Source organism: Harpegnathos saltator, unplaced genomic scaffold (genome assembly GCF_003227715.2).
Source record: "Harpegnathos saltator strain DR-91 unplaced genomic scaffold, Hsal_v8.6 scaffold237, whole genome shotgun sequence".
NCBI lineage: Eukaryota > Metazoa > Arthropoda > Insecta > Hymenoptera > Formicidae > Harpegnathos > Harpegnathos saltator.
Genome location: NW_020230025.1, coordinates 5,344 through 18,271, shown reverse-complemented (window position 1 = coordinate 18,271; position 12,928 = coordinate 5,344). Strand labels below are relative to the sequence as shown.

Here is a 12,928-nt window from a genome sequence, read left to right as displayed (position 1 = left end):
CGTTTCCCTCCCCAACCCCTTCCTTATCCTGCTCCTGCTCTCCTCCTCCACCTCTTCTGTCGCGGCAGCCGCCGCCGCCGTCGCCACCACCACCGCCACCACCGCCGCCGCCGCCGCTGCCGCCACGGGGCTTATTACCGAGCCCCCCTTCCGCAGTGGAGCGCGACACAAGCGACCGACATCGGTTATGGAGCTATGGAGGCCGCGGAGCGAAATACCGATTCGCCCTGCATCTCCGCCGTCCTCTCGTGCCTCGCGCTTTCGGTCGTGTACGTGGCGAGCCTCTATGTCTGGAGTTCACCGCACAACAGGTACGTGTGACGTCTGTCGCGATCGGCGACAGTGGTGCGGTGGTGACGACAACAACGGCGACGACAGCGGCGATCGACGCAACAACCACAAAGACGACGATGACGACGACGACGATAACAACGACGGTGTCTTTCGCGATTTCTCCGTTCCGTTCACTCGGTTCTTTTCCTGTCGCGCGACCGTTCTTTTGTCCCGATGAAACGTCAGTGTCACTCTCCTCTCGTAGGCGCGGCGCTCGCTCTTTCGGCGAGTTGTAACTGTGTGGTACTTTACACCGACCGGACGGATACAAGTAACTGTCCCACGCGCTCCGCGTCGCAGCATTCGCTGTCACAATCGCATCCTGGTCAGGTGGCGCCAGCAACGTCGCTCCTAGGGAAACGAGAACTCTAGTGATCGTGCGTGATTTGGTCTGTTCTTTTTAGCTGCACTACTGAACTGGTGCAATAAGTTAAAGTGAGAAAAAATATAGTTGTCTCATTCTAACTTATTGCACTAGTTCCACAGTGCAGCTGAAAAGAATAGACCAATAGACTGATTTGTCCATCCTTACTTGCACTTTTTACACTAGGGTCTGTTCTTTTTAGCTGCACTGCTGAACCGGTGCAATAGGTTGGAGTGAGAAAAAGAAATATAGTTGTCTCGCTCTAACTCATTGTACTAATTCAACAGTGCAGCTAAAAAGAGCATATAGATTTCTAGAGAGTAGCAGCATCTCAGAATGTTGATAATGTGAATCTTCTTTTTCTGACCGTAAATTTAAGGAGACCAAAGATTTTCCAACTTAAGAGCATTTGAAAACGTTTCGTTTGCATTTCTCACTTCAATTTTGTATTCGAAGGGAAGATTCATAATCGACCCTCTGTTCTAGTCGGCTACACTTCCAAGTAGTTTCTTGTAACTTCAGTCTTTCTCTTGCGAATCTTAGATTTGTAGCTGTTTTATTTTAAATATAGAGAATATATAAATATGAAAGTATGAAAAAGGGGAGAAAACCTGCGTAAAACGCGCATATAGCGCTAGAACTTGAAACCGAGACGGCAACATTTGACATGACAGCTGGATTTGAATGTGACATATGCGTGGCGGAATTTTCAAATCGAACGCAAATGTCATTTTGTCAGAGAATGAGTAAATTCGTCTGTGAACTCATCAATTGTTGTAAGAGTTAATAAGACAATCACGATCAAATTTAGTTGATAATATGAACGATTTCATCGGTTATTTTAAAATCATATAATTAATGAAATCATTAACACATTAACATAATTAACATAGTGAAGAGACAATTAGAATATAATGTTCTCTTCTCGATAGCAATATTGTTATGCAAATCATTGATATCGGGCTTTATTCTTGATCGTTTTTGTTTCAGGGAACATCCGTCGACGATAAAGAAGCGATTTTTTAGTGTGTTTATCATGACTCTCATTTCACCAGTTCCTTTGTACTTTGGAATGAACGAGAATGTATTCAGAAAGGTAGCTCTTCGTCAAATAGTTTCAGGACGCTCTGTGTGAATGATCAATAATCTCTACTCTTTCATATTGCATTTCAGACAACCATATGGGAATTGCTGGGTCTACGATGGTCCGGCTTGATACAGGCTACTGTGATACCATTGCTTCTAACGATGATCCTGTTCCTAGGCCCTCTGAGTCTGCAGGGATTCAATGGCTTGTGGCGATTGTACACTGGTCAGCATCCAAAATTGCATTTCAGAATCCGATACGCTCCTCTTGAAAGTGCACGATGAAGCGCATCTGGAATGAAGCAGGTGTCATGTTGTTGCAAATTTTTCTTCAGAGCCAATGTATCGGTTGGGAAGCGTGAGAACGCTGATTTGGTGGAGAAATATGGTGATCGCTCCGTTGTCCGAGGAGTGGACCTTCAGGGCTTGCATGTTGCCGTTGCTCTTGCAATGCTTCGCGCCGACTACTGCCATATTCGTGTGCCCCCTGTTCTTCGGGGCGGCTCATTTCCATCATGTGGTGGAGAGGATAAAGATGGGAAACGGGATCAAGCACGCGCTATTTATGTCCTGTAAGCGAAAATCCCTCGTTACTACTAATTCCGCGATTGGAACGGTGATAGAGAGACAAGGAGTTTCTCACGAAAGATCTGCGCTTCGATTTCAGGTTTCCAGTCCGCGTACACGACAATATTCGGAGCGTATGCAGCCTTTCTCTTTGCCAAAACGGGTGAGGTCATTTTAACGTGCTATTGGCTAATCATGAAAGACCTTTCCTTATGTTTGTATCTGTCCTCAGGTCATTTTGTCGCACCATTCGCCGTGCATTCCTTCTGCAATCACATGGGCTTTCCTGATCTCTCCGAAGTGGTGGCGTACAAGGACCCGCTGAAGAGAGCCGGACTGCTGTGTCTGTTTGTAGTCGGCTTAGTCGCTTGGTGTTTTCTGTTGACGCCATTGACTCATCCGTCACTGTTCCATAACGATTTGTTCTGGCATAAACATTTTACATGAGATATGTCCGACTTACAACAGATGAGTAGGTTTGCGGTTTTATTAACAACTGGATTAGGATTTAATGTTTTTACGCAGGAATTCTCTATCGCTCCATCGACTTAACATTTTACATTGCTGTGTGACATTAACGTCGAATCTTAACAGTACAATATTCATCTGTCAAGGTGTCTTCCGCGCATTATCGCGGGATCAACATGATTTCGTACTGATTAATCCTTTAAGCCGAAAAATATATCGATATAGATAGTCTAATTTAGACTGATCGTACAATTCGACGTTGTTATGAGATGTATCACCGTAGTGCCTGAGATTTAATTAGACTTTTATAGTGGTAATTGCGAGAGTGTGTCAATAACTATATTGGAACAAAACCAATTTGTTCTTAAAGCCAAAGTGCGCAGACTCGTATATATATTATCGTTTACGAATGGCTACATATATACGTATGTCGCGATGTCGCATTATTTCACGATTCGAGGCGTCGCCGTCGGTTAAGTGTTATCGATATTATTTTTTCAGGGAAATTTTTGTAAAACAACAACTGTAATATAGACTATCATAATATGATTAATATAATGTATTAAGAAAGTTTCTAAATCGATCTTTCTAATCATCTACTTTTATAATGATCTGTATGTGTACAGTGTACCTATAATGTCTATACATACATATTATACATATGTGAACAGCAGTGATGTGACATTTAAATGCAAGTGAAGCTGCTACATGTATACCAATGTTTTATTTGAATCACAAAAGTAACGGTTGTAACAATATTACCATACAATTTTTTATATATGTACATGTATCAATGAACATGTATGCATTATACATGCAATGAAATTGCAACAGAAGTACGTAAGTACTTTTATACGTACATATTTTGTACATATGAGATGTACAAAAGTCACGGTAGCCGAATACATATGCAAACACATGTTCAGGCGCAACTCGACTTTTAAATATCTTTCAATTGCATATGTATACTACGCATTTGTTACTCGACAGATATGATTATATCGTGCTGAAATCAACTTTTGAAATTATATATATTCAGGGATATGAAGTGTTAATAGTGATACAATGTTGACATATTATTAAGTGTTTTGCAGATGAGGTAAAAATGCAGATTGTATGCTATGCGAAAATTCATATAACGATGTTCGCAACGTCGACTTATACCGATAGCTTTCTCAAAAATTCGGTAGAACTTGTTAATTTTGTCTGAATACATAGCGAGAGAATGACACGTTTCTATGTACGATCATCTTCGTTTGTTTTATAACATTAATACAGAATATATAATTCTAAACAAAACATTTAACTCTCATATATTACCTATCAGTCAATGTTTTTACTGAATATCTATCCCTCTACCTAGACGAGTCTTGCACTATTTTATTAAGTGAGTTTACGTACGACAATGTATAAAAGTTTACATTGAAACAATGAATATCGTAGAATCGGGTTTTCTTAAGAGAATTTGATAATTGCTCTGATAAGAATAACAGTATAGATAATAAAGAAAGCATATCATATATGCTTAAAATTTTACGTTTTTTAAACGGTTTATACAAAATTTAATTACTCTGTGAGTTATTATGTTAATATTAATAACAATAATTAAATATGATTTGTTTGAGAATATACGTTACTCATATTATCAAACTCTCTTGAAATAAATTTCATAGACATTCATTTGCGTTTGCATAAAATCCACTTACGGTAAGCTAATATTATCAACACGTTAAAACTTACATGTGATCAGTTTAGAATAAAATAGCTATAAAACTTATTATAACGCAGTCATGTTCTTTCCCATGCTATCTTCGGATTGCACTGTTTAAATAGATAAATAACGAACTCCCTCTATATTTACAGGATAGAATAATCTTTTTTACGCGCGTGAATGCAATGATATCGATTTAGGAACTATAACTACGCAGACTTGTTTTCGACGGTTTATGGTGTGTTTGGTTTATCAATAAATAAACAAATAACTAGATAAATGCAGATTCTGTTTGTATGCTAACGCATATCTTCCTACATCTGATTGTGAACCAGAAAATATATTCAGTTTAACCACTTTATCAAGATATCTCGATTAAATACGTTCTTACGTTTGGCTGGGTCCCGGTATAGCGTCTGGATTCTGCGACTGATTAAGAAACAAGACGTTACTCGTCTTAATCCTAGGTCCGGCAGCGATCAACGAAGGAGAAGGACTGATACAAGGTGTCGAACAATGACTGTTGCTAAGGTCACATTGATCCAATAGCTTCCAAAGTTCTTCTGGTGTAGGTCCACCGGAGGAATCTGTTGCTAGGAAAAATTATGGATTTTTAAAAATAACATACAATGAGTCGCATCATGATATTTATGTGTACATTATCAAATGGATAATTTTAGTCGACTGAATGTGGAAGGGAACTTGACTTGTGGAGATTTGTGTTGGATCTTCAGACGAGTCACTTATACTATGCGAATTTCGTCACATCATTCCGCAGTGAGAGTAACACACCTTGATAGGCATTGAAAGACGGATCCAATGCCGTCGTGAGATCCCACATTTGTATAGTGCCGTTAGAATGACCGGTGAATATGAAACGTCTGGGCCTTGAGCCCATACCTTCGCACTCGTGTACGTAAAACGAGCTTATGATGCTGCCATCCACCGATTGTATTACGCAAACCCTTTTCCCGTTCGATGCTAATCGAACGAACAATTGGTCAGTTTCAGGCACAACTTTCTGCACGAACACTTGCTCGTCGTCTTGCTCACCAAACGGACCTGTGTATATTGTATTATGAATACTGAATTAATACGATCGTTTTAATCTAATAATCTTAAAAGAATATCGATAAATGAACTGTAAAGAAATTAATGCGATTTTTCGAATCTAATAGTAGGCCATAATAGTAGTAGTGGTGAAAGACACGTGTAACATTACGACGTACCGAAGTCGTTGCCGGCATTGTAACTGACGCAAGGGTCGATTGCTTCCAAGGAAACGATTTTGAAGCTTGCCTCAGGCATTGACCCTGGTTGAGTCGAAATCATTCCACGAAATCTAGTCACCGCCCAACTTCGTACGTGATTATACTCCGAACAGACTGATACTAGGTACTTTTCTGACAACGTCACCTGGAACAAGTTTCATGCGTGTAACTAAAGCAAACGCAAAAACGTTCATAAGTCGAATTTAAACTATTATAGTTGGGACAAAAGATCCGTTGTTTTCTATTCAACTCTGGCTTGTAAAAAGTTAATGATTCGAGAGTGAAACTATAAACTTGTTTGTTTCATTCAGAAAAATTATCAACACCTCAAAACTGAATAATTTCGCTTTTGACTTTACTTCATGGATACGATAAACCTTCCGCACCGATCTGATATGGATTCAGACATTTCAAGAATTGACATACCTTAGTTACGCTGCTTTGATGTACTGTGAACGTTTGAAATAACTGCGGACCATGACCCACAGTTTCTGGATGCTGCACGATTACCCTGACACTACCAGATTTCGTGCCGTATGCAATTTCTATCCAGTTTCCACAGAGACCTGTGTTGGAGGTGGAAAAATTTCAGAACTTTTTCTTTCATATCGCATTAACCACCTGATGCACTTTGCGAATCGGAATAAACCTAAATATTGTCTGTAATTCTTTTATCGCGTACTTTAGCGATATTGACTCACTAAAATCTTTATCTCGTCGAAACAGATTTGTGTGGTAATATGTAGATTAACTTCGTAATGCATTACGTGTAGACATAAAAAAAATTGAATAGTGTATCAGAGGATTAATTCTCAACATTACAATAATTACAATAACAATAGGTGAAAGACTTTAAAAATATAGGCATGGCGTGAAATAATGTGAATAAATGACACAAATGTGTTCGAATGTGTTTGTTAATACAAGGTAATAGTTGGTATGTAAATTAAAATGTAAAGCCCACGATATTACATGCAGCGAATATTAATTTGTAAAACGAAACATAATAACAATCACAAGTAATAATAGTCATGTCTCAAATAACTATACGTAAAGATCTTAACATTTAACGCAAATAAAATCAATTTGAAATATAATTTATCCAGAGAGAAAAAGAGCATTATCTGAAGTTTTATCTATGGACTACCAACAAAAAAAGTAATGTGCAAGCAAATATGTGTATTTCCTATTACCTTCCCTCCCCCTTTCAGATGCTAGCATGGAATATATTAGATTGAAGAGGAAAAGTGAGAAAACGACTTTAGCAACTAATTCAGATCAATTGAATCAACTGCACGAAATGCATGAAAAATTAAAAAAAAAAAAGAGAAAAAAAACATTGCATTAGTACAACTGGACGTATGAGGATAGCAAGGTTGTGTGTGAGTCGTGCAATCATTGTCCGTGTCTTATGTGAATTTCCTATGTACAGGTACAGTTGTATAGTGTACGGTCTGCATTTGTATTTTATTATGAAGAAATGTGCTCTGTATGTGGTAAACACAACTGCGTATACGAATATCTGCGTTACTAGCATGAAGGGGAGACACATTGTGATCAGGTGCATCGATCTAGTAGAACTTAACGATTTTCGGAGAGGAAGGGAGTGCTCTGTGATGAATTACGTGATTCGCGACATTTGATACAATTAATACGTAAGATGGATAGAGATTGACGCTTTGAATAATAAATTGAACGTGAGAAGGCAAAACGTCTGCGTATATCGACCCATACTTGCCTTGTGCTATCGATCCAGTTGTACGAAATCATGAAGCAAAGAATGTAATAATAAATTTTCATTAATATCTTTAAGAATCATTTTTCACTCTCTTAAGCTTCACAACATAATGTTTTAATAAATAAAATGTTAATATTATTTGCAATAATGATTATATTTAAACTTTGTCTTAATTGCTTTAATGTATATTTTTATATCAGCGTGCGATTAAAGTAGCTATTTTGTGTGAGATTATAAAGTTCATGGACGACTTTCATTCTGAAATTTTACTTCTGCTAAATGGCATTCCTGCAATAAGAATCCTCAAAAGCGATTCAAATGCGCAAATTCGTCGGAATTGTTTTTGGCGAATAATAGCGACTATTTCTAATTGAGAGTGTTTTACCTCGGGTTTCCGTACGTTGTCATTTTATCGAGATTCTTACATTAAGACGAGAATGAGAATAAGAAAGGGCTTACTTGTTTTCGGCGTCAAATACACAGATATTGCAGTTATGGGATCGCAACTTGGATCTCGATATAATTCAGTCACGAGCAGATCGTTATCTTTCATCCGCAAAGGAAACTTTTGCATATCTGCAATACATATTGAATATCAAATTCAGTAGATATTCTTTTAATCACAAATGCAGACTCTCTGAATGATATTACAGTTCTATTTAGATTCTTATTCAGCGATATATTTTTATTTTTTCTTACCGATATAATAAATAGATCCATTGTTGCAACCTAATAACAGAAAGGATCCGGCCGTGTCGAAAGACAAAATAGGTACTACATCTTGTATCTGCCAGTGATGAGTCATTGCGTGCCACACACCGATTTTCCCGGTCGGTGACAATGCAACCAACTGACTGCCAATAAAGAACAGATATTCCACGCGTACGTTCAAGTTGAATGTGCCTACTTTAGATAGTCTAGTAATCCCTTCCTCGTATATGCCCCAGAGTCTTACTTGGCTACCATAGGAAATAGCAACCATTTTACTATCCGCTATGGCACAGGCCATCTTCGCGTTTATAGCTACACGCTCTATTATGCACTCGATGTGCGGACTGGTGAACACATGTTGCCATCCGGATGAGTCTTTCAATCGGTAGCATGTTATGAAGTGCGCGTAAGCGATTACTATCCAGTTGTGATGTGCTTTTATAATTTGCACTCTTAGCGGATCTACCCATGATGAAACTGCACACCAAGTAGTTTCATTAAAAATTAAGAGAATAAAAAAAATATGTATGTGGTTTGATAATTAGAAAATCTGAAGTTTTATACCTTATTACCTATCGTATGTTTCGTTAATACTTACCTTGCTGTTGCCCAAATACTAAGCTGATGTCGTTTCTATATAACTTATTCAGATCCGCCGAATTGTTTCTAACATGTCTCAGATCTAAAGATGGTGTGCGAGAATGTGGCAGACCACGTTGTGGCAATCGATAATCTAAAGAGGAATTCCTCATGTGGGTCCCTAGATTTGTTTTGTGATTCTGTTGGCCTAGAACAATTTAAAAGTTTCTTTCTTTCGATTATCAATCATTAAACTTTTTTTTATATAAGATGGTTTAGACATATGCTCTTTCACTGATAGTTCAATTATTATTTAATATTTCTAATTACCAGTAGTAGCATTTTGATTCATGGAACTGGCAGCAGTTGTAGATTGTGATGTAGATGGTCCATCAACTCTGGAGTTGGTATTAGACACAACTCTAATATGAACAGATACATCACTGACATTTGATGTTACTGCCATAGGTTCTTGAAGAGGAATATCTTTTAAATAATATAGATTATTATAGCTTCTGTCAGCTTATACAGTGATTTTTCTCTGATAACAATAATGTAATAATATACAATAGATTTTTATTACAAGTTCTTTCTTTTTCTTCAATATATATTTATATTTTAATTTCTAGTTTATACTTCTACGAGCACAGCATAAAGTTTATAGTTCCAAAACTAAATTTGTAATAGGATTTTATTATAATCAGTGACATTCATAACTTTTCTTACTTGGAGGTGGTAAATAGCCATAAAATAATACACTGCCACAGGATGACTGAGTCAAATCTTCACAGAGCATCAAACGCTTAACTAAAGGTGTAATACCATAATATTCAGCCTCGTGCCTTAAACTACGGATATCTATGCTTCTCAGATCAATGTCTTTTGTGCGAAGATAATTCAATATAATAGAGAATAGCTTTGGGTCTCTGTCTATAAAAAGAGCACCAGTTTCATCTTTATGACTGTCAATTCTGTTACTTAACAGTGCTGTAAAAAATGAATCCTGGATCCACGTCAGTGTTTGGCGAGACGTGGAAAATCTGAAAGAGGACAACTTTTACTCTTTGTCGATAGTCCTTAGTAATGATTGCTCTAACGAGCAACACATAAATTGCTCTAATATTACTGGAAATCAAATAATGGACCAATAATAGCGTCCAGTGCATACACGCACAGACGTACATGTAATATTCGCGTCACATTGGATTCGCGCATAAAAATGAAGAATAAAGGGAACAGCAAGTAACAATCGTTGGGTAATGATCATACCTAGTACCACCAACGTTCAAGTGAACAATGTCACTCACGCCTAAATAAGGCGCAGCCATTTTTGCTATTATCGTGTATTTTTATAATAACAACTCATATCTCACGAGATCCTTAATTACAATGAGTATTACGGCAATCAAAACAATCCCTCTGTCAGGTTATGTAGAAGGTGATAATCGACCAGTATATCGATATTCGATTCTCGTCATTAGGATATCGATTATCTTCTCGAAGTTTTCAAATTCGATAAATCTTTAAATGTCGATATATTATAATTTATTCGAATTGTTTTCGAATCACCTTTTCAAAAATTTGTATAGAAGATTAAAATATATAAGATAGTCAAGATTTGAACCACGATTTATTGGCCTCCGTAAAATCTAGCCGAGATTTAGAATATTAGAAAAATCTTGTTGAGCGTTAAATACCATAATATAATATATAAACCAGAGAGGAACGTGAGAGCGGCCAACACGGCGTTTTCGACGACACCGACTTTCCGCACTAGAGTCCCTATAGTAAGAGTCTGGCCAATGTGATCCAATTTTTGATTGGCTGGATACGAAATGGCTGGATACCAATTAGTGATAGCAAAGTATGCGGGATATTTGAATAGCAATAACAGGAAAAGGAAAATTAAAATACATATTTGCAATTTTTTTATTATTAAATTTTGATATTACATAAAGTTAAAAAAATATTACATATGTAATAACATGATTATTAAATTTTATCTAATAACGGAATGCATAGCCATGGTTTTACTATTAAAAACAGGTTTTTCTAATTTTCCAGTGTGACAACTTTTCCTTATTTTAAAATTAATGAAACGAATTTTAATTTTGTGGGATAAATTGTGACATGTTTTTAATGCAGTACATTCAATATCTTTCATTTTTTTAATAAGGGAATTAACAATATTATAATTGCTTTACTTAATATAAGGCAAATAATGTACAATTACATAATTCATTTCTAAGAAATAATTAAACGTCGTATCATTAACAAAAAATAATGTTTTTACGCGATAACATTTTAATAATAATATTTATTAATAATAATTTAATTATTTTCATCGTTGTTTTTATTATATTTTAACTTCTTTATTTTTCCATCGAAAGATTCCAACATTACTTTTGTATGAGGAAAACTTATTGGCACTGCTTGTGCTTTTAATTTTTTGGAACCATCCTGTCACGGTTTTTCCCACATTTCTTTAGTAAAATGAACCTACAAATACAATTAGATGAGAAACATGTTTTGTTTATTATTTGATATAATTACATGCTTACCTCACAAATTGCTGAATATTGTTTCAGTTTCCAGTTTTCTCTTCCAATTTGTTTCAACCATATAATTTTTTGTTTTTTATTTATTGGAAAACGTTTCATATAGAAGCCATTTTCGCTTCTATTTCTGCATCCCGGTATGCAACAATTAGTCATTTTTAAAATATTTTTATAAATATTTTTATATATAGTCCTTTTATTGTGTTAGAAGTTTTCTCCAAGATGAAATGATGTTATGTTATCACTTGCATGTGCACGCGTAAAAACCGAGATTACAGTAAGTGCAGTACAGGTGTAGTAGCCATTTTGTATCCAACTAGAACATTGGCCAGCAGAGAGGAAGCTGAGAGCGGCCAACACGGCGTTTTCGGCGACACCGATTTTTCGCACTGGGAATGGGCGCTATCTGCATCCATTTTGAGAGGAGAACTACGATGCTACATCCACTTTTAGGTCTCGACCGTAAAACCTGCATCTGGTGGCTGTCCGTGCTACATCCACTTTCAGGCGGTTTATGTCCGTGCTACAACCATAATAGCGTACTTGACAAGCACGGTCTCGCGCATTGTTATGCATTTGTAACATGAATTAACATGTTAACATGCACAAAAAAAATAAGAATTGAGATTGTATATGATTAATATCATGAAGATTATATACGATTTATATCGATATATAAATATATGATAATAAGATAATATTTTGTGTGTACTTAAAATTATTTTTCCAAAATATTTCAGCGTTACGTTAGTATTTATTTATACTCCGGCAGGCGTTTTTTAGCGCAATTGTGTCCGTGTGCATGTGTTGCATTGAAAGTGTGCGTGACGTACGTGTGCATATACGCACTCACACACTCACACACACACACACACACGTGTCATACGCACAGATAGAATCTCAGGGTATATGCTTAAACATTTTCAATTGCCGTACGTTTCTATGTAAGAATGAAGTCGGCACACACACTCAGAGAAACTGCTCCCGTCTATCCGTCTGAAGTCCCGCCCTCCGCTCGGCTTGTTTTGACGAGCCAAGCGAAAGAGAGAGAGAGAGGGAATGTGTTCTCTCCATTTCGCTCTAATTCGCAACGTTGCCGAGATTGTGCTTCCCGACACACGGCCGAGACTGACGTTTCATTCTCGGCGTGAATCCAACGAGATGATCAATAGCAATCGATTTCGACTAAACTCGTTGTGTCGATAGATTTGCATGACAAATTAACATTGCACTTAAAGATACGGCGTAGCATTGAAGCGTTTGCAAGAAAGTCGCGATTGAAAATCGCGAGTGCTGCATGACCCAAATGAAGGAGCGAGCTTCTCAAAGAGCGTGTGGCTTGGTGGAAGTACGCTGGACTCGCGGGGTTGAGGTCGGTGGTTCGCATCTCCTTGGCGGTCGGCGTTGTCCTTTTTCGCCAATCATTTTTTTTTTCGTTTTTTAGGAAAATGCACGTGTTGCATACAACATACGTGTATCACAATAAATTTTTTTCATTTTTTAAGAAAATGCACGTATTGCATACAACACACGGGCATCGCA

General features: G+C 37.2%; 3 protein-coding genes across 8 annotated transcripts; 1 reads left to right on the top strand and 2 right to left on the bottom strand.

Annotated features, from left to right (window-relative positions):
• The first annotated feature begins 79 nt into the window (after positions 1-79).
• Sras (Ras converting CAAX endopeptidase Sras) lies at positions 80-2,068 on the top strand. The gene is made up of 3 exons (XM_011143640.3): positions 80-311; positions 1,688-1,793; positions 1,871-2,068. Exons 1-3 carry the CDS (start codon positions 196-198, stop codon positions 2,066-2,068), a joined length of 420 nt encoding a protein of 139 aa, XP_011141942.1. The 5' UTR covers positions 80-195.
• Positions 2,069-2,451: 383 nt separating this feature from the next.
• On the bottom strand, positions 2,452-10,263 carry LOC105184704 (BTB/POZ domain-containing protein KCTD3). 6 transcript variants are annotated; one of them, XM_019842128.2, is made up of 12 exons: positions 10,098-10,263; positions 9,555-9,868; positions 9,159-9,314; positions 8,848-9,036; positions 8,238-8,726; positions 7,998-8,114; positions 7,539-7,544; positions 6,227-6,366; positions 5,759-5,945; positions 5,322-5,591; positions 4,921-5,122; positions 2,452-2,775 (listed from the first exon to the last, which is right to left on the bottom strand). In XM_019842128.2, exons 1-12 carry the CDS (start codon positions 10,154-10,156, stop codon positions 2,544-2,546), a joined length of 2,361 nt encoding a protein of 786 aa, XP_019697687.1. In that variant the 5' UTR covers positions 10,157-10,263; the 3' UTR covers positions 2,452-2,543. The 6 variants fall into 6 exon arrangements, with proteins under 6 accessions (XP_019697687.1, XP_019697688.1, XP_011141944.1 ...); XM_019842129.2 differs by having other exon boundaries at positions 4,921-5,116; XM_011143642.3 differs by lacking the exon at positions 7,539-7,544.
• A 981-nt stretch (positions 10,264-11,244) lies between these two features.
• On the bottom strand, positions 11,245-11,752 carry LOC112588528 (THAP domain-containing protein 4-like). The gene is made up of 2 exons (XM_025298775.1): positions 11,390-11,752; positions 11,245-11,327 (listed from the first exon to the last, which is right to left on the bottom strand). Exons 1-2 carry the CDS (start codon positions 11,540-11,542, stop codon positions 11,292-11,294), a joined length of 189 nt encoding a protein of 62 aa, XP_025154560.1. The 5' UTR covers positions 11,543-11,752; the 3' UTR covers positions 11,245-11,291.
• Between the last annotated feature and the right edge of the window lie 1,176 nt (positions 11,753-12,928).